At 40.0% G+C, this 22,347-nt stretch overlaps 1 protein-coding gene across 1 annotated transcript in view; it reads left to right on the top strand.

Moving 5' to 3' along the window:
• LOC104344634 (ATP-dependent translocase ABCB1) overlaps nucleotides 1–19,656 on the top strand; it is a 50,138-nt gene extending 30,482 nt beyond the window's left edge. The window contains exons 20-30 of the mRNA XM_086467322.1: nucleotides 2,053–2,157; nucleotides 3,717–3,794; nucleotides 6,619–6,702; nucleotides 7,533–7,736; nucleotides 11,479–11,579; nucleotides 12,526–12,666; nucleotides 13,967–14,123; nucleotides 15,295–15,492; nucleotides 16,800–17,006; nucleotides 18,480–18,626; nucleotides 19,450–19,656. Coding sequence (XP_086323448.1) covers nucleotides 2,053–2,157; nucleotides 3,717–3,794; nucleotides 6,619–6,702; nucleotides 7,533–7,736; nucleotides 11,479–11,579; nucleotides 12,526–12,666; nucleotides 13,967–14,123; nucleotides 15,295–15,492; nucleotides 16,800–17,006; nucleotides 18,480–18,626; nucleotides 19,450–19,656 — 1,629 coding nt within the window. The remainder of the gene's footprint in view (nucleotides 1–2,052; nucleotides 2,158–3,716; nucleotides 3,795–6,618; nucleotides 6,703–7,532; nucleotides 7,737–11,478; nucleotides 11,580–12,525; nucleotides 12,667–13,966; nucleotides 14,124–15,294; nucleotides 15,493–16,799; nucleotides 17,007–18,479; nucleotides 18,627–19,449) is intronic.
• Nucleotides 19,657–22,347: the final 2,691 nt, after the last annotated feature.

Below are 22,347 nucleotides of genomic sequence, written 5' to 3' on the forward strand. Positions count from 1 at the left end.
AAGGTCCTCGCTATGGAGAGTGCAAAATATCTGCTCAATGTCTCACAGAGCAGGGATACGAATTGCACATCCTCAAGCAGATTACCTCTCCGACGCTGGATGAGAAGAGGTTCTTCTGTGACCTCTCCGAATCTGCTTCATCCTTACTCCTTTAGAGAAGGCAGTATGTGAGCCTGAGCAGCACAGGCCTGAAAGGTGACCCACACACTGTCTCGCCCACGTGTGCTCAGCCATAGCCTTTCAGAGGATCTGGTGTGACATAACACAATGCAAGAGCAACACAACGAAAGTGACATGAGATAATGCTTTTGAATAGACTTTTCATTGTAGAGAGACATTCTATAAACCTGAATTTATGGTGTTAGAAAATGAAGTTCCATTGTCAAGCAAGAGATACTTCGTGTGTACTGTTGGGAATTCTCTAACATTTTCTGTCAGAATACAGTATTTTGTTGGAAAGGTGTTAATATTGATACAGCACAGGATGTTATTATGGTTTTGACAGTGCAGGAGAGAGACAAACTGAGTGTGAGAGTACAAGTACATGTGTTCATGTGCGCTTATGTACCCACATGCCATATGGCACTCATATGCCATACCAAGAAAGAATATATGGCTGTGTTTCTCGCACGAGTTGTAGAAGACATTTTAGAAACAAATACAGCCCTGGAAGTTGAACCTCAGGTTCATCCTTTGACTGTTTTGGGACAAGGTGCTCAGTCTTGTCTTCTAGTGTTTTTCACAGTTTCACAATAAAACAAGAAAAAGAAAAAATCAAAACCACAGCAACATCTGCATTTACTGGAGCACTTTTTACAGACAGTCAAGCTGTAGTATATAACATAAAAGATATTGAAATACCTGAAATTTTTTTATACTCATACATGAGGTGATACCTTCCAAAGAACTGTTTGGGAAAAGAGTGTTATGTTGGTGTTATACTTCAGCTTTTAATGCAAAGAGCAACATCCCTGAGGGAAGGGGAGGCTGCTATGTGGTTGCAATCTTTCAGCAGTTGTCCCCAAATCAGTCCAATATGGAAAAGAATCTGACAAAGGGCAGAATATATATAGGGAAAAAACAGAATTAAGGTCCTTCCTTTCTAAAACATTAATTTACTATAAAAACTTTTTAAAATATTTGCAGGTGTGATAGGATTTATAACAAATCTCTATTAGGAAATTTAAATAATTGCACTGTAAATTTTATTGCTATGGACCAAGGTATAAAATAAGCTAAACTGGAGTCACTCTGAGCAAACAATTGATAAATTTTTACTAAGGCAAATTAAATTTCGCTTAACAAATTAAAAGCACATAATGACAGTTACTCAACATCCAAAATATGCAAAGACAATCCAATAACAAACAATAGACAACATCCTCAAAGATCTATTTAAAAGACTTAGAGACCTTGAAGACCTCAAACCTTGAAGATACTAAATCTTTAATATTAATTTATCCACTGTTGAGACAAATAAGTGCATGGAAGCTTTAAATTATCTCCATAACAAAGCAAACGCTCCATACAACATAAATAATTTTGGGGTTTGGTTGGGTTTTAATTGTTAACATATAGAAAACAAACAGCAGAAGTCTGTTTATCACTGAGTCTTAGCCTAAAAACTAACACAACTCTAAAATATAACACAACATATTAAGAACAATTTCCATATTTCTTTCTCACTAAATAGTCATTCTTTAACATGCAATAATCTTCAGCCAGTGACTCCAGAAATGCTATTTAGAGTATTAAGACAGGCCTCAGCATTTTGCAGATGTAAGTTGCAATAATAATTTACTGATGTAGGTTTTTCACTGACATGTGTTACTGATTATATCTTGCCAAAATACCGATGAAGTCTTCATTCACAAGACCTAAATTCACTTTGGATTTGTAACTTCAAAGAAAAGAAAAAATCTTAGTTCAACAAGAAATGGACTTATTACCACTTTAAGTGTCTGTAATGCCTATAGCATGTATGTAACAATAGCAGAGGAAATTATTGCACTGTAACTGAAGTAAATTAATTTTCCAAACTTTCTCTTATAGATGTTTGTAGAAAAAGGAGAGACTGCCATCAGGGAAACAAACAGCATGTATGCACTGATGTTCTTAGGTTTTGGAATAATGTCTTTCGTCACTTTTTTTCTTCAGGTAAGTTTTTGTTACTGCAATTGTTTGTGGTATTTGAGGCACTGTATCTCAACTCTGCTAAGTTCTCAGCACCTTAGTGTTAAGCAGTACACCAGAAAAACAATGATGAACTTTCACTATCAGATGGGTTCAAAATACAGTAAGATGTTTCAAAAGTTCTCTGTGCTATAAGCTGACCTCCATCTCCCAGCAAAGGAAAGTCTGGGTGTCAGGCCCACTCTACAGCACAGCCTGGGTAGGAAAACCCAACAGTGACAGTGCTGATAGTAACGTTGGCAGCACAGCTTTAGATCAGGTTTTGAATCTTCTGTCTCGAGTACATGGTTGCCTCAGCACCCGCTCTGAGCTCTGTTCAACACTCCTGTCAGCATCTGATCTGATTGCACTGAAATGAGTCTGCATGTACCTACACAAGCTCAACCCCCTGAGAAAACATACCAAAAGTAACTGAGAAAGGCCACATCATATGCTTAAGATTACATATAATTTAAGATTATTCACAGTTACATACCATGAAAGTTAAATAATATTTCAAATCACCTCTTCAGTTTATGGGATGTATCTCTCAGTTTGCACAGGATCAAATAGTTTTAATCACATTTTCTGAGATAGAGTCTAAATTCCCATGTACACATAATCATTCACATGGGCATGTGTACTTGCCAGTGCATGAAGTTACATATACTATGGGAAAACTGCCAAGTTCATATATAAGTCTGTTCACGCATCTCATTTACATGCACAAATCCCTTTAGTTATTTTGCAGCTACTTGTGTTGGCCTTCCCCAGTCATTGATAGGTTTCTGAACACCACCATGCTGCTTCTGCCTGATGCCCTGAGACAACAGGGTGCCATTTCTGAAATGACCTCCAGCCCTCGCCCTCTCTTCAGGCAGAACCAGCCTCAAAATTCCTACTTCTTTGATGCCCTTGGAAAAGAAAAGAAATTGGTGGTACAGTTGTTACGGATATTTCTCCATGCCAATGTCTGTTTCCCTCTTCTCATTCCTGCATGGTCTGACCCTGCATGGCCCTGGCGTAGGAGCGACAGCTTTGCCGCTATGGCTTGGTGCACACTGAGTTGTGTGGTAGTCACTGAGTGTCTGAGCAGGTTCAGAGGCTTCTTCTAGAAAATAACAAGTAGCACTCCAGTTTTTCAATTGGGAGCTCTTTGAGAGAGAGAGGAAAATCTCTGGTATTTGTACAGTGCCTAAAACGAGCACCAAGCCTGTTACTTTGAAATGACCAGCTCCTGTTTGAAATCAGGTATTGCTAAAAAAAAATAATCCTCTAATTAAAACACTGTTTGGTGGGGCCTGAAGACTATTACACGGTATACACTTTTTTCTTAAACAGCAATGTCTCGTTCTTTGCTCTACCCTTATAGGTGCTAAATTTAGCTTTTAAAAAATTTAATTACCTCAGTTACAGATAGAATTTTTTTTACTTATTGTTTTTAATATTACATACAGATAGTCACTTAAGTATTTACCTGAAAAAGACAAAAACTGTAATTAGGTAATAAAAAAAAGTCTTTTTTTTTTTTTTTTCTCAAACAGGGTTTCACATTTGGCAAAGCTGGAGAAATCCTTACAATGCGGCTTCGATCAATGGCATTTAGAGCAATCCTGAGACAGGTGAAAGCTTTATGTATTTAGCTTTCTGGAGCTTTAGAAATGTTTGTTTGTTTGCATGTAATAAATTGTGTTTGTATTTATTTAATAGTCACGCTGCAATCATGTCCATAGAGGTACCACACTGATTTCTTTAGCTCAGTTTAGAAACTGATTGAACTAAATCTTCATAACAGGTCCAGGCAGATATTTTAAATGGTTTTAAACTCTTTTATTGATACAACTATAGATCAAGTGTAAGAAAGCTCAAAGGTAGCAGTAGGGTTTATTTAGCTTGTTTAATAAAAGCAAAGCACCTTTGGACTGAGGACCAGAGAAGGTAGGCTGTACTTGAAGAGACTGAATCTGGAATTCAGATCAGCCGTCATGGTCAGCTAACTCCATGTAGGCTGGGATCCACATATACTTACTAGCAAGGGTTATAGGACCTGGCTGTCTGGCTAGCTGCGCTCACCAAACTATTGGCTGCTCCGAGGGAGCAAGCACAGAGCCAGAGACAGCCATGGTGGGGGTCAGGGTAGGACCAGGGCTCTGCTGCCAGTAGAAGCACCTTCAGCAGCAGAGTGAAAACCTTTTAAAATGATCTGCCTGAAATCCAAGCACCACAGTCTCTAGTTGTTATGCGATGAGGAGGGAGGCAAGGATCCTGACTGTGTGCATAACCAGCCTTACTGCCACCACTGGGAGGTTGGCATCAGCTGCTGCCTGGAGCTGGTGCAGTGGTGAGCTGCTCGGCATCCCTGCTCCGCTGTGGGGGGTGTAATGTACCAGTGCAAACTTGTAAGCCCCACCTGGGAGGCCTGCAGGCTTGCCAGCATTTCCAGTTTGTGTTTCAGCACAGCTAGAACTAACTCAGATACTTTTGTCCCCCTTTTACTGCCACTCCTACTTTTAGCAGTTGATTTCCTATGAAGTTTGGGGTTTTTTAATTCATCAAGTATTTCAAACAAATGTTGGTATTGTTTCTTATTATCAATCCACAGCATAAATTCAATCCTTCCAGCATAAATTCAGTCCTTCCTTGAATTTCTATTAAATTTTACTCCCAGCTGACCCAGCTGTAAGCATGCGTGTGGTCCCTGAGGTAGTAGAAAGCAGAGCAATGTGAGCCTAGACACATCAACCCCTTGCCTTTCACTCACTACAGACAGTGGTCTATCCCACCCACGCTAGACTAGTACATCGATCAGCAAGTCTGGGACCAAAGAGGAGGTTTCCAAACAGGTACAACCCCACCACCTCTTCAGCCCATGAGTGAAGTTTTCCTGGTCTCCACAGAGGGTTGTTCTCTACTTGAGAAGTTCCCAGAGCCAACCTGAGCCTCATCAGCTTCCCTTTTGTTAAACCCTTTTGCTGGGGGCCCAGATGCCCCTTCTTTCTGGTTTATATGGGAAGGGATCATAGGTCACGTCCTTGGAAGTTAAGTCCTGTGAGATTTTTTTGACTAGCCTGGGAGGAAAGTGAGGTCTCTAAGACGACGCTGAATCAAAACAGATCTCTAGAGGAAGGGCTTGAAGACCCTAAAGGTAACAGAGAGGTTTTCATGGTCTGAACAGTCAAGTAATGTCATTATATTCACTTTTCTCATTCTGATGTGAAAACAGTGTCCACCTATTGACATCATGTTCAAGTATCAGGCCTTGCAGTGGTGGGACCTGGGAGGGTTTTGTGTATTAGCACCAACACATGTGGTGTGTTCTCCATATCATCTAATGTCAAAGCAGCCATCTGGTTACATAAGCCTACAGCCAAACTGAAACTCTTTGGTTTACATCTTGTTTTCTTACTGTATTTAAGAATATTGTACCTTACTGCACTTAAAAACAATCCCTCACCCTCAGTAAACCCCAAGAAATCAAAATGTAATGTGTTTGTTGATGACTAAAGGTTATGCATGTATGTACTAACGGCAGGAAATATAAAAGCTCTTACGAACAGTTTACACAAAAGTACCATACTGTTGCTAAGAATTATGTATGCATGAAGTAATACAAATACTTAGACTGTTTCATTATAATGATCTTATGGTTTTGATATTAAAAAAAATAGAGTGAATATTTTATTTTTACTTCCTGGGTTTAAATAAGACAAATGTTTTGCATTTAATCCAGACATTTTAATTTTCAAGTAAGTGTTTTACAGTCACTGATCCCTCTGGCCAATTAATCTGAATTGCTAATGAGATACAAAAGTATATGACGGGCAACATTTTTTTCCCTGAACATAGTGTCTTCCAGCTGAAGAACAGACAGTCTTCAGTAATTTCCCAGCACTGCATATCATTTTACGTACGTCTTCTCAGACACCACAGAAATTTTTCAGCAACACTCAGACTTTTGAAACATTTCACAGCAGACTTACAGTTTCCACAATACTTGTAACTGGTAGAGAATTAAGATGCATTTTTAGATTTGTAACAGGAGAAAGTACGTTGTTTAGTTAGTAGTCTTTGCAGATGCGTGTTACATCCAAGTAATTGTCCCTAAATGGCAGATTCCTTGATATTGCTATTTAGTGAGCACCTGATTATCAAAAACATGTTAAATTCACAAGAAAAATTTCTTGTAAAGCTGTTTTTAATACGAAATAATGTGTTTGTGCTATTGCAAAAAGGATATACAGACTGATAACACAATTTAGATTTGAGTTTTGTGTTCCCATGTGTCTATTAAAGTTTTATGTCTGTTGCATTTGTGATTACATGTAAAGAACACCATCTGCGTCATTCCATTGCAATCCGAATTGATTAAGTTTTCTTATGTAGCATAATTAGGTGACGTGCAGACTAACATTTTTAAGAGTGTAATAACTCTATTTCATGTTGTAGGAGATTGGCTGGTTCGATGATCCCAAAAATAGCACAGGAGCATTAATTGCAAGACTTGCTAATGATGCCTCACAAGTGAAAGGAGTAAGTACCAAGCACTGGTATTTTCCATATCTAGTTTAGCATGGAGTAAGTTAGAGGCTGGATTCAACAGGCAGAAATCCTGCACACACACTTATCGGTAAGCTGTTATGATTTATTAAATAATATAACATTATTTATTAAGTAATATTTATTTTGGTGTCACGCAAAAATTTAATATCGTAATAGTAGGTAAGATACATATTTTTATACATATACTTACTTTTATACTGTTTTCAGTTCATACTAATGTTCAGTCCTGTTATGACTAGTATAAATGAGTCATCCAAGGAGTCTGTTTATTTATTTATCCAGCTTGCTTAGATGTCTAGACAGCATTGCATTTCCATGCTAAATGTTACAAACATTAACAAAATGTGTAAGCATATGCCTCAAAATGAGGATTGCTCTTGCTGCAGCCCTGTGTTTGTTGACATGCTTGAAGTTAAAAGTGGTCAGAGAGAAAAAAATCATGACACGTTTCGGGAGACCTGGCAAGTTTGAAGTCATGATTGTACATATAAAAAAATAGATTTATGAAATGTCATTGTGTGTTTTGGGCAAAACCTGAAAACAAGGACTACAACTCCGAGTGAATAGTTGGAAACAGAGAAGGAAGACTAGATAAGATACAGAAGACTTCAGGAAATTATCTGTACAATAGAACGTTTTTTCAAAAGATAAAGCATCCAGTTCTGCCAAATATTTAGACCAAATTAAGCACTTTCAGATGTCCTCTGGTGAATATATCTCAGTTGTCTGGGTAACAAATATTTCCTGTCTAGTTTTCAACTAAAACACAGTAATTTACAGCAGTTTCATTCTTTTTGCAGGCTACAGGTTCCAGACTGGCGCTAATTGCCCAAAATATAGCTAATCTTGGGACTGGGATTGTTTTGTCATTGATCCATGGCTGGCAGCTGACTCTTCTGCTTCTAGCCATTGTCCCAATTATTGCTGTAACAGGAATGATTCAAATGAAGATGCTTGCTGGACAAGCAAAAAAAGATAAGAAGAATCTGGAAATCGCAGGAAAGGTGGGCTCACTGACATTTTTATCTGTTTTTATGTTCTACTACACAGTGTTGCTTAGTAGGGACATGGATCAAGATGGATCAAGAATATACTCCTCAAAGAAGAAAAAGTCTGTGTTGTTGTATTGTTTTGACAAAATGGTGGTAGAGCAAATATGAAGCTGAAAATTGGAAACATCAGTTATTAGTATATGTACTCAAATAATTTGTAGCATTCAGAGCACAGTAAGCATTTTACAGGTCCTGGGTTCCTCACGCCTGCCCTGAGTCTGCATTCGGGTTCCCTATTCTTTCCCAGCCCTCTGCTTTTTTTCCTTTTCTTCATTTTTTTCCAGCTTGTTTCCTTTCAGAGCACCTCTCTTCTACCTGTCACATATCTTGTCTTTCTCTCACCTTGCAGCTGTCTCTGGGCTTAGTGTAACGAGGCACTGTATAGATACCCTCAGCACCAAGGATGCACAAACACCTCATGGTGATGGTGCAGCTGACCATGCCTTGTGATTCCTTGCTCAGCTTCTCATTCATTCCCCTCCCTGCTGAGAAGGGAAGCAGGAGCCTAGGAATCTGCTTCAAAGGAAAACGCAAGTGTGGCAGCAAAGAGGGAGGGTGTTACTTCATTTCATAACTTTGAGAACTGTTTTCTCACATCCCAAGACATGTTGTCTCAGGACAGAGGGTGCTTTGTGGGGACTGGGTTTTTGATGCACCCCAGGCAGCACAATACCTGGGTCATCTTCTCTGCTGCCCTTTCCCTCCCTTCCATTACACCATGGTCAGTTGTGCCGAGGAGTCTGGTCACAGCAAATCTTATTCTCTCTTTCCATGATTTATACAAGGAAAGTCTCAGAGGCATTTCTGTGCCTCCAAGCTGATCAGAAAATGGGTGTGCGTGTTTACCCCTAGCTCTTTTCACACTAAAATAAAAAGAAAGGAAATGCCTCTTGGTTTTGCCTGACAGGCATTTTGGTGTAAATCTACATAGCAATGATTCACGGTCAGGTCAAATCACAAGACATCCGCAAAACATTGTCCCCTGACACAAGTAAATGAGTATTCTCTAGTAATATTTTTTTCCCAGTAAAAATGTAACAAATAGTCAGGAGAATTCAAGGGAATGAACTCATCTTCTACTTATCCTTAATTCTACAACAGCTTTCAGCTGAGGCTTACAATGCAACTTGAATTTAGCAACCAGCCTCACAATGCTCTTTTGAAATCTGGTGCAATCGTTGTACAAATTGTCGTCTATTTCCCGTGTCCCTGTCCAGATTATACAATGATTGCACCGGCTACTTCTCAGCCTCGGTTAATAACAGTGGTTGGGAAAAGGCAAGAGAGGGTAACACAAGAATCAGAAGTGAAACTTGGAAACCTCTGCGAGGCCACAAGATGGCTGTTAGACAAACAAAGAAACAGCCCAAACTCATCTTGTTTCTCCTAAGAAGAGCAAATTCATTAAAGGTTGTTAGTGAAACAACTGTAAAGAGTCTCAGCCTCAAAGCATATTTAAACCAGCTGTGCAGAGCAAAAATTCACTTTACCTGTCTGTAAATACAGTAATACAGACCTGTCTTATCAGTAATACAGACACAAGGAAAACATGATGTTTGTCTTTGTAGGGGAGACAGATAATATTTACATGCTGTTATGTTAGGTTTTCCATGTTACTTAATCATTTCAGTATCTTATCTCCCATGTTACTTAATCTGTTGTGTTTCTTATTTGTAGATTGTCTCAGAACTTATTCTACTTATTATGTAGAGGTAATGCTGTAGAAAGAAGAGTCTGCCAAATGCGTGGGTATGGTTGTGTATTCAGAGGTTAGCTCTCATACGTTTAGAGCTGCTAGGCTTTTCCTTTTTCTTACCGAGTTGGAGGCTGAGAGTCATGTTTGCTTCCAAGCTGTTTTCGACGCTTAAAGTAAAGGCTGATGATTCACAAGCCCAGAGGTGATTTGTTACACATTAAAATAAGAAGTTAAAAGAGATTTATTTTTAAAAGAATGCATGTGTTGAAAAGAAGAAACCTGTTCCTCTTTACATGACAGGGTAATCAAGAAAAAATTCAAAATATCGTCACTAATTATTCACAAAGTTTTGCCAAACAGGTGACTTTGCTGAGTGCATTGTTACACTCTGAAATATTTTGAAGTTATCTCATAGTCAGGTTGTTTACAGCTGAATATCATTATCTCATGACAGCTTCTTTGGAGACTGTTTGTAAGAACAGTTACATGATTGTTGGGCAATGACCGAATATTTGGTACCGGCAGACTGTTAATCAAAACAATTTTTTGCAGATCCCCAGTTTCTGGCAAAATTTAAAACATATATTTCTATAGTAATTCAGTAAAATGTTCCATTCTCAACATATCAAGCAAACCTGAAAGAAAACAAGCCCCAGTTATCTATATTTAGCTCTAGGTAAACATCTGCTCTTCTTTTTAAAAGACGGGTTCTTCCTGGAAAAACTGCTTGTGGAGAAATGCCATCTTCACACATGAGAGATAAAAATAAACTACTCTCATTGAAAGGCAGTGCACAAACAAAATAGCTAAAAGAGAGCAAATGTATTTCGTGCCTTCCTTATGAGCCGCAGAATTCGTCGTACACCTAACGAAGTCAATGAGCTCCCGATACAATCCAGGAGCACACGGTTCTAGGTGGTACAAACACTACCGAGGCTTCTGTGAAGGCAGTGGGGTTCCACAGTGTACAAATCTTACATGGGTGACAATATGTGAGAAAGAATTGCTCTTGAGTCCCAGGTCCTAGTGGACTAGACAGTGGATAATTTTTTATTTTCTTTTCCCATAAAAAAAGAGTACCTTGGAACTAAATTATGAGCTAGAATGAGTATAGCGCTCCATGAATGTACTTTACAAAATTGCTTTCCAAGATGTGCTTTACATTTTGAGTTTTGTTTTGCTGGATTCTTGACCAAGACTAAATCAACAGTTGTTATTAAAAGATTTGTTGATGTTATTAATTAACTACAAATAAATTCCCTTAATATTTGAGGAGCATTAAGAAAATTAAGGCATGAGCTTCCACTAGTTTTCAGTCAAGATTGGGTACCTAGCATCATTAATTGTTTTGGACAACTACTACTATTTTTTTCTTCTATGGCAAAACACAAAGGTTTTCGAAGATACAAAATTAAGAGGATTCAGATGCCAAGCTGCCATATGGGACAGGAAATATTTGTCTCTACATTTTTAGGAACGGCCAGTGGTTTTGAGTTTCTCCTTTAAGAGTCTTAAATGGCATGGGGTGTTGAGTTTCTCCTTTAGAAGTGCTGGAAGACTCCTGATTTTTCCAACAATGCCCAGAATGCACTAAGGAAAGATCTTTTCTTTATGGGTGAGCTCAAAATCACTAGCTGCTTTTGAAATGTGGCCATATGTTTACCCTGCAGTTCCAAGTGCACTTGCAGGTGATGTAGGTTTGCTTGGTCTTTCATGACTGGGCTCCCACAGCGATGACAGCCGCACGGCATCATCCTCATGATGGCCCATGGGAAAATATAATCCCATTGCTGGCCCATGCTAAAATGTTTGTTGTCTCAACTTCACTGCTATAATCCATGATAACTGGATATATTTAACAGCAGTGTATCTACAAATGTTGCAACCACACTTTCAACAGCATTTTAGACATAATTCTATTGCAGTTATTCTATTTATTGGTTTCAAAATTCCCATATAATCTTGTTTTTCTGCTGATGAATCTGCTCTCCAATACAGATTGCTTCAGAAGCCATAGAAAATATTCGAACCGTTGTTACTTTGACTCAGGAAAGAAAATTTGAGCTTATGTATGGACAAAGTTTGCAAGCATCATCTAGGTAAAAGAATGCTTCTTAAAAAAATAAAGTTATTGAAATATTCCTTTTTAAAATGAATGTAAATAAACACCAATAAACTGAATCACGATTTATTTCTGTCAGTGCATCATAAAACCTTTCATTCCAAACTCAGCTTTAACATAAAAAATATAGATTATCTTTCCCTTCAAGCTTATGTTCTTGACAATTTAGATAATGTTCTAAATTACTTTTTTTTTTTTTTCAAAGTCTCCATGATGTTGTCATTCACTGCTGTAATTCTGGAAATGGAAGCTTTTATTAATTCTTATAATCACAAGCCCTTTCTTCTGAGGGCATCTATTGTTTAACAAACCAAAAGTCAATTTTTACCTGCATGTTTGTGTAATATTCTTATAAAAATCAGTGGGATTTTCCCAAGGAAGGAACCAGAAGGGTGGACCTGCATAGAAGCTTCTGAATTTGTACACTCTGCTATTTTGTACTATTGCAGAGCATGTGAAACCTCAGGAATGGTCACTTGCTTTAGTTCAATGTAAGGTAAAGCACAAAGATTTGTTCTATTGAAGTAATTTCTGTTTTGTAGAAATCCTAAAGTTCTCAATTATTTTCCTCATGTGTCAGTTAGTTGACACTTGGAATTGCAACTGCATTATAATTTTGAAAAAAAGTTTTAATGAATGTACAAGGTGAAGACAATATGAATTGTACGTGCTCAAAAATATTTAGAGTTAGAGAAATTTCTTGTCCTGTCCCAACATTTTCATCGGTTTTTGCAGAGAGGAAGTTGAAGCATACAGGAATTATGATGTCTTAGGTCAGGATCTTACAAAGAGCTGGAAATTATTTTACGTTAAAATACTAAGGATTTGTGGATTCCTTTGAATTATAGGATACACTTCACATTCTTCATTGCCACAAGTGGATGTAAAATATGATCATGATTATATGTTTTTTTCTGTTACAGGAATTCGGTAAAGAGAGCGCATATCTTTGGATTTACTTTTGCCTTTACACAAGCTATTATGTACTTTACTTATGCTGGGTGTTTTAGGTTTGGTGCCTACTTAGTGAGAAATGGACATATGCAGTTTAAAGATGTGCTTTTGTAAGTATCTCTTTCTTAGGCTCTTTTTTGTCTATGTGGGAGAATAGTTTGATTTTTCTATACATATCATGAAGTCATGGAGTATAGAGCCAAAAAATCAGTAAAAACTTCTGTCTTCCATTCTTCACCCTTACATTCCCCTTCCTTTCTTACACTATTACAAATCCAAAATAAGTGATACTTTTAGGCTGTGCTTAGCTGCCTACATACAATTGCCCTTATAATCATTTTGCCCAGGGTAAAAGGAAGGCAATGCAAAGCCATTCCTTGTTTTCACGGCCAACAAAGTTCCTTTAACAACAGAACCACGTGGCTTAGCTGTAGGGAGCGTAGGCAGACAAGATTAAAATGTAAGTGGAGCAAGTAACGAGTGAAACAGGTGAGAAAATTATGAGCCCTGGGACAAGAGAGGTGGAGAGCAGGAGAAATGTTCAGCAAACACCCAATCTGGAAAAAGCCCAGCCAGCGCTGAAAAAGCTTCTCTAAGTGTTTCCAGTGGATTGTTCCCACCAACCAGCACCTTCCCAACATCCTCTTTCCTCCCTCCCCATCTCCAGCATCTAACCAAGTCTTTCACTTTCCTCCCTGTCCACATATGTCAGTAGCCACCTGGTCTCCCATGCACGCCCCATGCATGCTTTCAGCACTTGCCACACTTGCTTGGCAAAAAATGCTACTGAAACTAAAGCTGCTTCTTACTCTGATTACACCAACGCCTTCTCAAATAGCAGCATTAGCCTGTCTTCCCCAACACATTCAAGTTAATTCCTTCTCCTCGCTTATCTCCCCTCCTACTGCCCTTTGCTCAGCACAGATTTCATGCCTCTTTCTCATCTCCCATTTGCCTCTCGCCTTTTTCTCCTGAACTCAGGGATTTGATTGTGCCTGGAAGACTGGACCACTCAAAGGAGATGTGGAATAGCAAATTTCTCCATAGTCCTCAGACTGTTCCACAACTAATACCTTCAATTTTTTAGGTGAAGAAACTGAGCTGCAGGAAACCATATATCCTACCACATCTCATGCATTAAGAACAGAAGCAGAAATCAACACATCTATTTCTAATGAATCCACAGAAGTGGGCAAGGAGGGGAAGCTCAGAATGCTACTCTACTCCCCACAAACGAATTAGGGATTTTCTCAATAAGGAAAAAATTCACAGATTTTGCAGTAGACAGCTCTTACCCTACCTCAGCCTTATTAACGAGTATTTGTCTGAAGCTCCTAATCTGCCCACAAAAGCTTTTCTTGCCTTTGCCACACCAATATCAAAATATTTTACTCATTTTTGTCTTTACAGAGTGTTTTCAGCTATTGTGTTTGGTGCAATGGCATTAGGACAAAGCACTTCTTTCACTCCAGACTATGCCAAAGCCAAGATGTCAGCTGCCCACTTGTTCATGCTGTTTGAAAGAGTACCGTCCATAGACAGCTACAGTGAGGAAGGAAAGAAGCCTGTAAGTAATCACAGTGTTGTGCACAGCATTGCATACTCTAATTGATTTCAAACCTGTTTTCTCCCACCCACATCACAGCTGCTGAGACAAGTACTGTGTGAGCCCATTCACATCTCACTCATCCAACCAAATTGGGCTTAAGCTTTGTTTTCTGTCTTCTCATGCCAAAACATCACCAGTCTCTTGGCGAAAACATCTTTCAGAGCCAGGGGAAACAGGGTTAATGCAGCACAGGTTATTTTTCAAGACTTTCTTGCATGCAGCTACCTGAGCATAGATCTTAAATGCATAACTACATCTTTAATGTTTAACCAGAAATTTTTGAAGGACAACTTAGTTGTGAGTTGTCCATAATAGATTGTCACACTCTTTAGTAACAACAAGGTATATGAACATATGGGTGCATGTGGCCTGTCATATAACAAAGAGGACAGAATGTTCCAGAAAACAATCACATATATATTGCAAACCTTCTGTTTATTATATATATATGTGTGTACATACATGTATATATATATATACACACACACACACACATAATAAAGGAAAACAGTTGTGAGGTTTGATGAAGTATCATACAGTTGATTGGTTAGGTTGATTGGTCATTTGCATATGTCTATGTTTACATTTTATATATATATTCATTCAGATGAACCATACTTCTTGTGTAGGCATATATCTGTACTACATATATCATATTACATATTACATTTCTAAAATGTAATATGATAGAAAATATCTTTAAGTAGAAGGATTGATTCTGTGCACAGACCAAAAATACTAGAATATTTTCAGTATCTTTAAGGACAGAAATGAAAAAAAAATCAGCAAAGAACACATCAAGAATCTGAACAAGGTCCTCGCAAAGCAGACAGAAGTCAGCCACCTAGAGTTACTGTTACTTTTGAAACTATAATCTTGTTTAACACGTGGCATAAAAGAAGCTGTCAGAATTTGTGTTTACAGAACAGAATGTTAGTTAAAATACACCTGCAGGGTAGAATAGTCACGAAATAATTTGTATTTTCACAATAGCTTCTCACTACATAGTAATCCCTGAATTCTGATCCTTTGGAAAAACTCCCACCGATCTCTTTTATGAATGTTCTTCATGATCTTTTATATGTTACATTCGCCTAAAAAATTGACCCAACCCTACTGTTTCAAACAGAAAATATTTGGTGGGAACATAACATTCAACAATGTGGCATTTAACTACCCAACCCGACCAGAGGCCAAAGTGCTTCAAGGTTTGAACCTGAGCGTAGAAAAAGGACAAACTCTGGCTCTTGTTGGTAGCAGTGGCTGTGGAAAGAGCACTGTTGTTCAGCTGCTTGAGAGATTTTATGACCCACTCAGTGGAGAAATGGTAAGTGTTCCACATCAAAGCCTAAGTTGCAGATACATGATGCATGCTTACTCTATTTTATTATTATAATTTATTTGCTTTTTTCCACCTTGTAAATAATCTCATTACATGTTTGCTAGTGTAACTACTTACTTTTGTCAATGTTTCTAATATATTTTTTAATATATTTTTGAAAACTAAGGGCAGGAACACACTGATTTTCAATATTCTCTATGCAATCATGGGGAAAGTAGAATTTCTGAATTTCCCATGCCCTTTTAAGTTACTAGAACAAGATCCAAGTTGCTACATAGCCTGATCAGAGCCTTCTGGTATCACTGGGCTTTAGTTTTATTAGAGTAAGGATGAATTCTTGTAAAGATACAAACAGCCTATTATTTTTAGTTGACCATTGCACTGAGGAATCCAAGCCCTGGGTTAGAGCTCTCTGCAGTGCTAAGTGCTGTACAAACAGAACAAAAAGGTGATCTGGGCTCCAAGAGTCCAATGTCCCAGTGCACCTGCAGGTACAGGATGGTGATTTAGTCCACAGCTCGTTAATTCTGCTTTAGATAGAAGTCATGAGGATAAAGCAGAAATATGGACTGATGTTTTATTTTAGACTAAATAAGTGTCTGCATAATGGAGACAGTTAAACTTATACAGATGCTAACATCCAGATAAGGTACAGTGGGAGAAGAGGAGGAGTTCAAGTGCTGATGTGTAGAGTTTTACACATGTATCTCACCTTACATGAGCAAGTGACGGTAGATGAATTTTTCTCACTGATGTACAAGGACGATATTTAGTTACGGGATTAGAGACTACTGCCTGTTACTGTCCTCCACTACTGCCATTTGAGAGGCAAGGACATCTGACTCCCAGATCAGCATAATAGAGATGGGATAAAGCTGCTTATAATAAAAGAAGAGGCTGTGAAAACGCTTTGTGGTATAAATCTTCTACTGGTTTTGAAAATAGATCTTCCTGTCACCAGCATAGTACCAAATGTCTCTAGTATTGATAGCAAGACGGCAGAGAAAGTATGTCTGTATCGGCTCTCTTACCAAGTGGGGTGCAACACAGTGGCTTCATACTGCTGGAATTTCTCAAGGTTCATAAGAGATGTCTGATGTTATTGTACTGATTGCAAACATAAGGGCTTTAACACTCATCTCCCCATCTCTGCTGCCATGCATAAGTGCCTAAGTTAAAGGCTATAACGTCGCTCAATTTAAAAAAAAAAAAAAAAAAAAAAAAAAAGACAAACAAAACCCAGCCATCTACAAAGTACTATGATTAAATTATATGATTTCTGACGCTTTTAGCTCCTGGATGGCCAAAACGCAAAGACACTAAACATCCAGTGGCTGAGAGCTCAGATTGGTATTGTTTCGCAAGAACCAATCCTGTTTGACTGCACTATTGCTGAAAACATTGCATATGGAGATAACAGTCGGGAGGTGTCATGTGAGGAGATTGTCAGCGCAGCAAAAGAAGCCAATATTCATTCCTTCATTGAATCACTACCAAAGGTAATTAGGCACTAATCTCCAACTTCCAACTGGGGAAAAAACCCCACAGTGCTTATTCATGCTTTCCTAAGTAAATATGGATTAAAAGCATTTATATTTCTGTGACTTACTGAATTAGATATTGAAATTTAGGGTTTTTTTCCCCCCTCAGAAAACACAAAGGACAAGTAGAGAGCGAGGATGTGACAGGCATTTGCTCAGTCCCCCTGCTGCAGGTGCCTGAATGGGAGGGGTCTTCAACTTTTCAGGAAAACTGTTAATAAAACAACCTGGGTGATACTGGTACTCAGGCAAGTCATTCTAGATGAAAAAGCACAGAGCAACAGATGTGCAGAAAGTACCGAAAAAGAGGCTGAGTACTTCCCCTCAGTTACGGGACAGCAACAGGAAAGTGCTAAGGCAGCCTGAGGAGCGCTGGTCTCACCCTTCTTTTTTCGGCATCTCGTTAGCCAAGTGTGTAAAGTCATACACGGAGTTGGCTTGGAAAACCAGGCAGAAACCCACCATCTTGCTCCTGCTTCCTCATTCTCTCCCTTGCCCTATCTATACTGATCGCTACGTCCTGGTTACGTCTGATGTGACAAGCAGAGTCTCGAGTATGGTGCATCTTTTTACTGCAAAATAAGTAGCACCTTGGAGGGAAAAATAGTTTCAGGTTTTCTACATTGATTGTGAATAATTATGCTAGGAAAAGAAAAAATCTCTGCAGTCAATCTGCTCATGTCCTGCTGGCAGGTGAATGCAAGCAAAGGCTTTTCCTACCCACTGCCTTATCGGCTGAAGCTAACACCTGACTGTCAGCTCGCTCTCAAGGAAAACATGGGCTAGGACAAATATTTCTCAGTTGATAAATTCCCACAGGCTTAGAAGGTTGGTGGGTTTTCCCCACAAAGCCCTATCCCTTAGATGAGAGATGGACATTTGTTCACATAGCGGGTAATAAACAGGTGAAGCACAGAGCTGGAATCAAATTTCTTGAGTAAATTTGTGTCAGGTTTAAAATAGGGCGCAGGGCAGATGAGATTTGGAATTCGACTGGCTTCTCATTCATCCTAAATCACTTCCAATGTCTCTTAGGCTGAGTTTTCTTCTCACAGAGAACCAGGGTGGTGAAAGAAGAGCTGACTGCTCAGGCTCCTTGGTCCTAAGCTCAGTCTTGCATTTGCTCCCAGCAGTGTCACAACCTTCCACTCACACCCTGCACTCAGCTTCTCTGTACCTTTGTCCTGTACCCCAAAACAAATGACACTGCTCTTGCTCAGCATCACAGGGTTCAATCTGCAGTTAAATACACTCAGAAACATGTTTCTCAGCTCAGCTGCTGTATTCAAGCTCCTCACCCACACTTGCCCTGGTGACTGGGAAAGGGGCTGCCCCAGATTTGTCACTTGGTGGAAATGCAGGTCAGATATCACGCTTCACAGGATTAGGTCCAAATCCAGGTTTACATTTGTGCTCACCTTTTGTATCTAGAAATACAGCACACGCGTGGGAGACAAAGGAACCCAGCTCTCCGGCGGTCAGAAGCAACGCATTGCTATTGCCCGAGCCCTTGTACGGCAGCCCCGAATCCTGCTGTTAGATGAAGCTACCTCTGCACTGGATACAGAAAGTGAAAAGGTATTGTGGCTTTGCAAACAGGATGGAGATTTGCAAGTTGGCTGGTCATGCCAACAGGAGGCTCTTTTTTTGGTAACAAAACAAACAAACAAGCAAACTTACCCACCCCCATCCCAAAAGCAATTCGGTATTACCAATCTGCAAAATCATTTTATTGCAACATTTGGCATCTTTGTGGCCACAGAGGCCAGAGCATCAGGTGATGTTAAAGAATTCGTAACCCTCAGAGTATTAAAACAAAAAAGAGGAGGGGGTTTAAAAGTGTGTGTATTAAGTACACCATACTTACTGCTTAGAAACTAGAATACAAAATTATGTAGCATGTTATTTGATTACACCATAATTCTATAACGGAATTATTTGGAGGATCAAGTTGTAACTATTTAATGAGCAGGACTGAAATTTGGAGCAGTTTTCCACGTTGCTGAAAGTGAGTGAGAAAGTATATGGCTTGTCAAAGGAGCCAGACCAATTTGTTGGGGACAGTTTCTAAAACTGACCAAGACCTGCCTGCAGGGGTAAGAAAGGGCCAGGCTGAGACCCTGGAGAAGTCTGCTTGACCTGACTTCTGGGGCAAGTAACAACATGAACACATGCACACCAGCAAGCGTTGTCTGTCCTGTCCCCCACCCCAGATGTACAAACAGGGATCTGAACCAGCCATTGGGGTAACGTGTTTTCACCTCCAAGGCCATAAAAACATCACCTCTGGCATTGATCTGTCACAGGTAACTTACCAGGTGACAGACCAGGGACACCACAGGCAGAAGCAATTAAACCTGTGTTTGGTTTTAATTCACCTTTTGGTTTGTTCATTGCACAGATTGTCCAGGAAGCGCTGGATAAAGCCAGAGAAGGTCGCACCTGTATCGTGATAGCTCACCGCCTCTCCACCATCCAAAATGCTGACAAGATTGCTGTGGTCCAGAATGGCAAGGTCATAGAGCAAGGGACCCATCAGCAGCTCCTGGCTGAAAAAGGCACCTACTATTCTCTGGTCAATGTTCAAAGCGGGCCATGCAATGTGTGATAGTGGGCAGCACCTGTTGCTGAAGTGCAGCTGTACCACTGGTTCAGTCTTTTGTATGAGACTATTAAGAATGTTTCACTACTGGTTTTGGTAAAATTCTGTAAATAGTTTCCTTAAAACCTGTAATTAATAAATAACTGAGGTACATTTGCTTTAAGAACCTAACCTTCTTCTTCCACCGGCACAAACTTTCATAGTTGCTCCAATTCCAGATTGCACAGCAGTCACGAAAAAGCCCTGCCACCCTGTCAAACTGCACAGCAAAGGACACTGGGTGTGCAGGGACCCTTCTGCCCTCCAGGCGCTAAGATCAGCTCTGCAGCACCTAGCATGGCTGCTCACTGTGAAGGATGTGTGTACCCCAGGGAAAGGGACGGAGAACAGAGGTGCTGGAAACAGAACAGGTTTGTCTTTTGCTGGTAGGGAAACGCATGGTGTCCAGCCTAGGGACAACAGCAGGCTGCTATGTAGAGCGCTAGGGAAAAAGGGATGAGCACTTGCTCATCTGTTTGGATTTCAGGGGTTGTGTTTTTACAGGTTGATTGTGTCCAGTTCTGGGCCCCCCAGTTCAAGAGCGACAGGGAACTGCTAGGGAGAGTCCAGCGGAGGGCTACAAAGACAATGAGGGGACTGGAGCAACTCTCTAACAAAGAAAGGCTGAGAGACCTGGGGCGCTTTAGCCTGGTGAAGAGAAGACTGAGAGGGGACCTTATCAACTCTTATAAATATCTAAAGGGTGGATGTCAAGAGGATGGGGCTGGGCTCTTTTCAGTGGTGCCCAGTGACAGGACAAGGGGCAACGGGCACTAACTGGAGCACAGGAAATTCCATCTGAACATGAAGAAAAACTTCTTTACATTAAAGGTGTCAGAGCACTGGAACAGGCTGCCCAGGGAGGTTGTGGAGTCTCCTTCCCTGGAGATATTCAAAACCTGCCTGGACATGATCTTGCGCAACCTGCTGTAGGTGAATCTGCTCTAGCAGGGGGGGTTGGACTAGATGATCTCCAGAGGTCCCTTCCAGCCCCTATGGTTCTGTGATTCTGTAACTACATGTTCTAACGTTGCATTCTCTCTAAACTCCAGTGAGTGATGAGGATTATGGCAGCAAGATGCACACCAGCAAGAGCCCAAAAAAGTTGTCAGAAGAGCAGTCTCTGAAGAGAATGAGCATAGCTATTGCTCACACATGAAGATGCCGGCACTCACAGGCAGAAGGAAGGCAGCGATGTCTTCCTCACGCCCGATGGGCCCAAAGCGCCATTCCAGGCATGACTGTTTCTAAACACGTGTACAACCCAGAGCAGGGGGAAAAAAGGAGCCTGTTGAGATTGGCAACTGACTCAGTCCCACCAATGCAGAAACCTAGCTCCTAGCCTCAGCTTGCCGATGCACTAATGGGTGCAGCCACTTCCTGTAACCTTCTGCTTTAGTGTCTTCAAAGCAACTGCTGCCTGTCCTATGACAATGGCACTGCACAGCTAAACCACCCTGAGCTGAAATCAGAGCCCCTACTGCATTATGCTCCTCCTGCATTGATCACACGTTTTCCCAAATCCACACAGGCAGAGAAAACAAACAAACAAACAAACAAACAAAAAAACCCCACAACCGTTTAACATTTTGTGCTTTAGTCCCACATGGTCCATAGAGCATAAAGTTAGTAGAGCAGCTTTACGTCAAAAACGCTTTACTCCTTACAACAGGGAAATTAACACCACGCTCATGATTCATGCATCCACAGCACATAACAAGTAGCTCTAACACCTCACATTTAATTTTGTTCTCTCTGGATACGCTTCTGTCTTCAGCTCCGCTAGGCAAGGCACGGACTGTCCCAGATGAACAGGAAACTCTGCTTATGCTGGTGATTGAATGACATTTTCTCAGTTACACACTTGAATTAATTTTCCTTTTTCCATATTTCTGCCAGGATTTCTATGCTCCCAGAAATCCCCAGAGGCGCAGGGGTAGGTGTGTGGAAAATAAATGCAAAATTACACCCTTCATCAGATTTCAGGCTGTTTCAAGTGAGTGTTCAAAGCAAACTGTCCTTGTCACTGTTGCAACCAAGTTTACTAACCCAAATGAGGGGTGAAAGGTTCTAACTGTCAGACAGAACTTATTAAAAAAAAAAAAAAAAAGAAGACGACGACTAAAAATCATGAGGCAAAGCTTGATCCAAAAATCTTAATCTATCCCACAGAAATCACATCATCATAAAGGCATGTACTTCACTAACCAAGAGATCTCAGAAAGTCATTTTCCTCCAAGAAAGAGAGTGGGTCATTATAAGCACTCCAGAGCAGGAACAGATTCTTACTCTGTATGAATTTTGGAAGACCTCAAATCAACCATTAAACAATGAACAGCTGTCAGATTTAATTGAGACAGGATGTACAAACAGTCCAATAAAGGCAGGGAAGACAAAAGGCTGCAACAATTGAACTGTTTTCTGAGGCCACAAGACACAGTGTAACACACTCTGGCCTGTTACTGAGAGAAGTGTCAGGCTTCGCGGAACAAAATAGAAAGGGAAACTCTGTTCTTGTTACTGTGGGAAAAAAACATGCAACAGAGCTTCCACAGAGCAGAGACTGGTTCAGGTTTGTTGAGGATGCAGTTGTTTCTGTAAAACAAGTAATAATCTCTGATGTCTCTCGAAACTCCAAAAACTAGAGAAAATATAAAC

Source organism: Leptosomus discolor, chromosome 6, assembly GCF_034619465.1.
Source record: "Leptosomus discolor isolate bLepDis1 chromosome 6, bLepDis1.hap2, whole genome shotgun sequence".
Classification (NCBI taxonomy): Eukaryota; Metazoa; Chordata; class Aves; order Leptosomiformes; family Leptosomidae; genus Leptosomus; species Leptosomus discolor.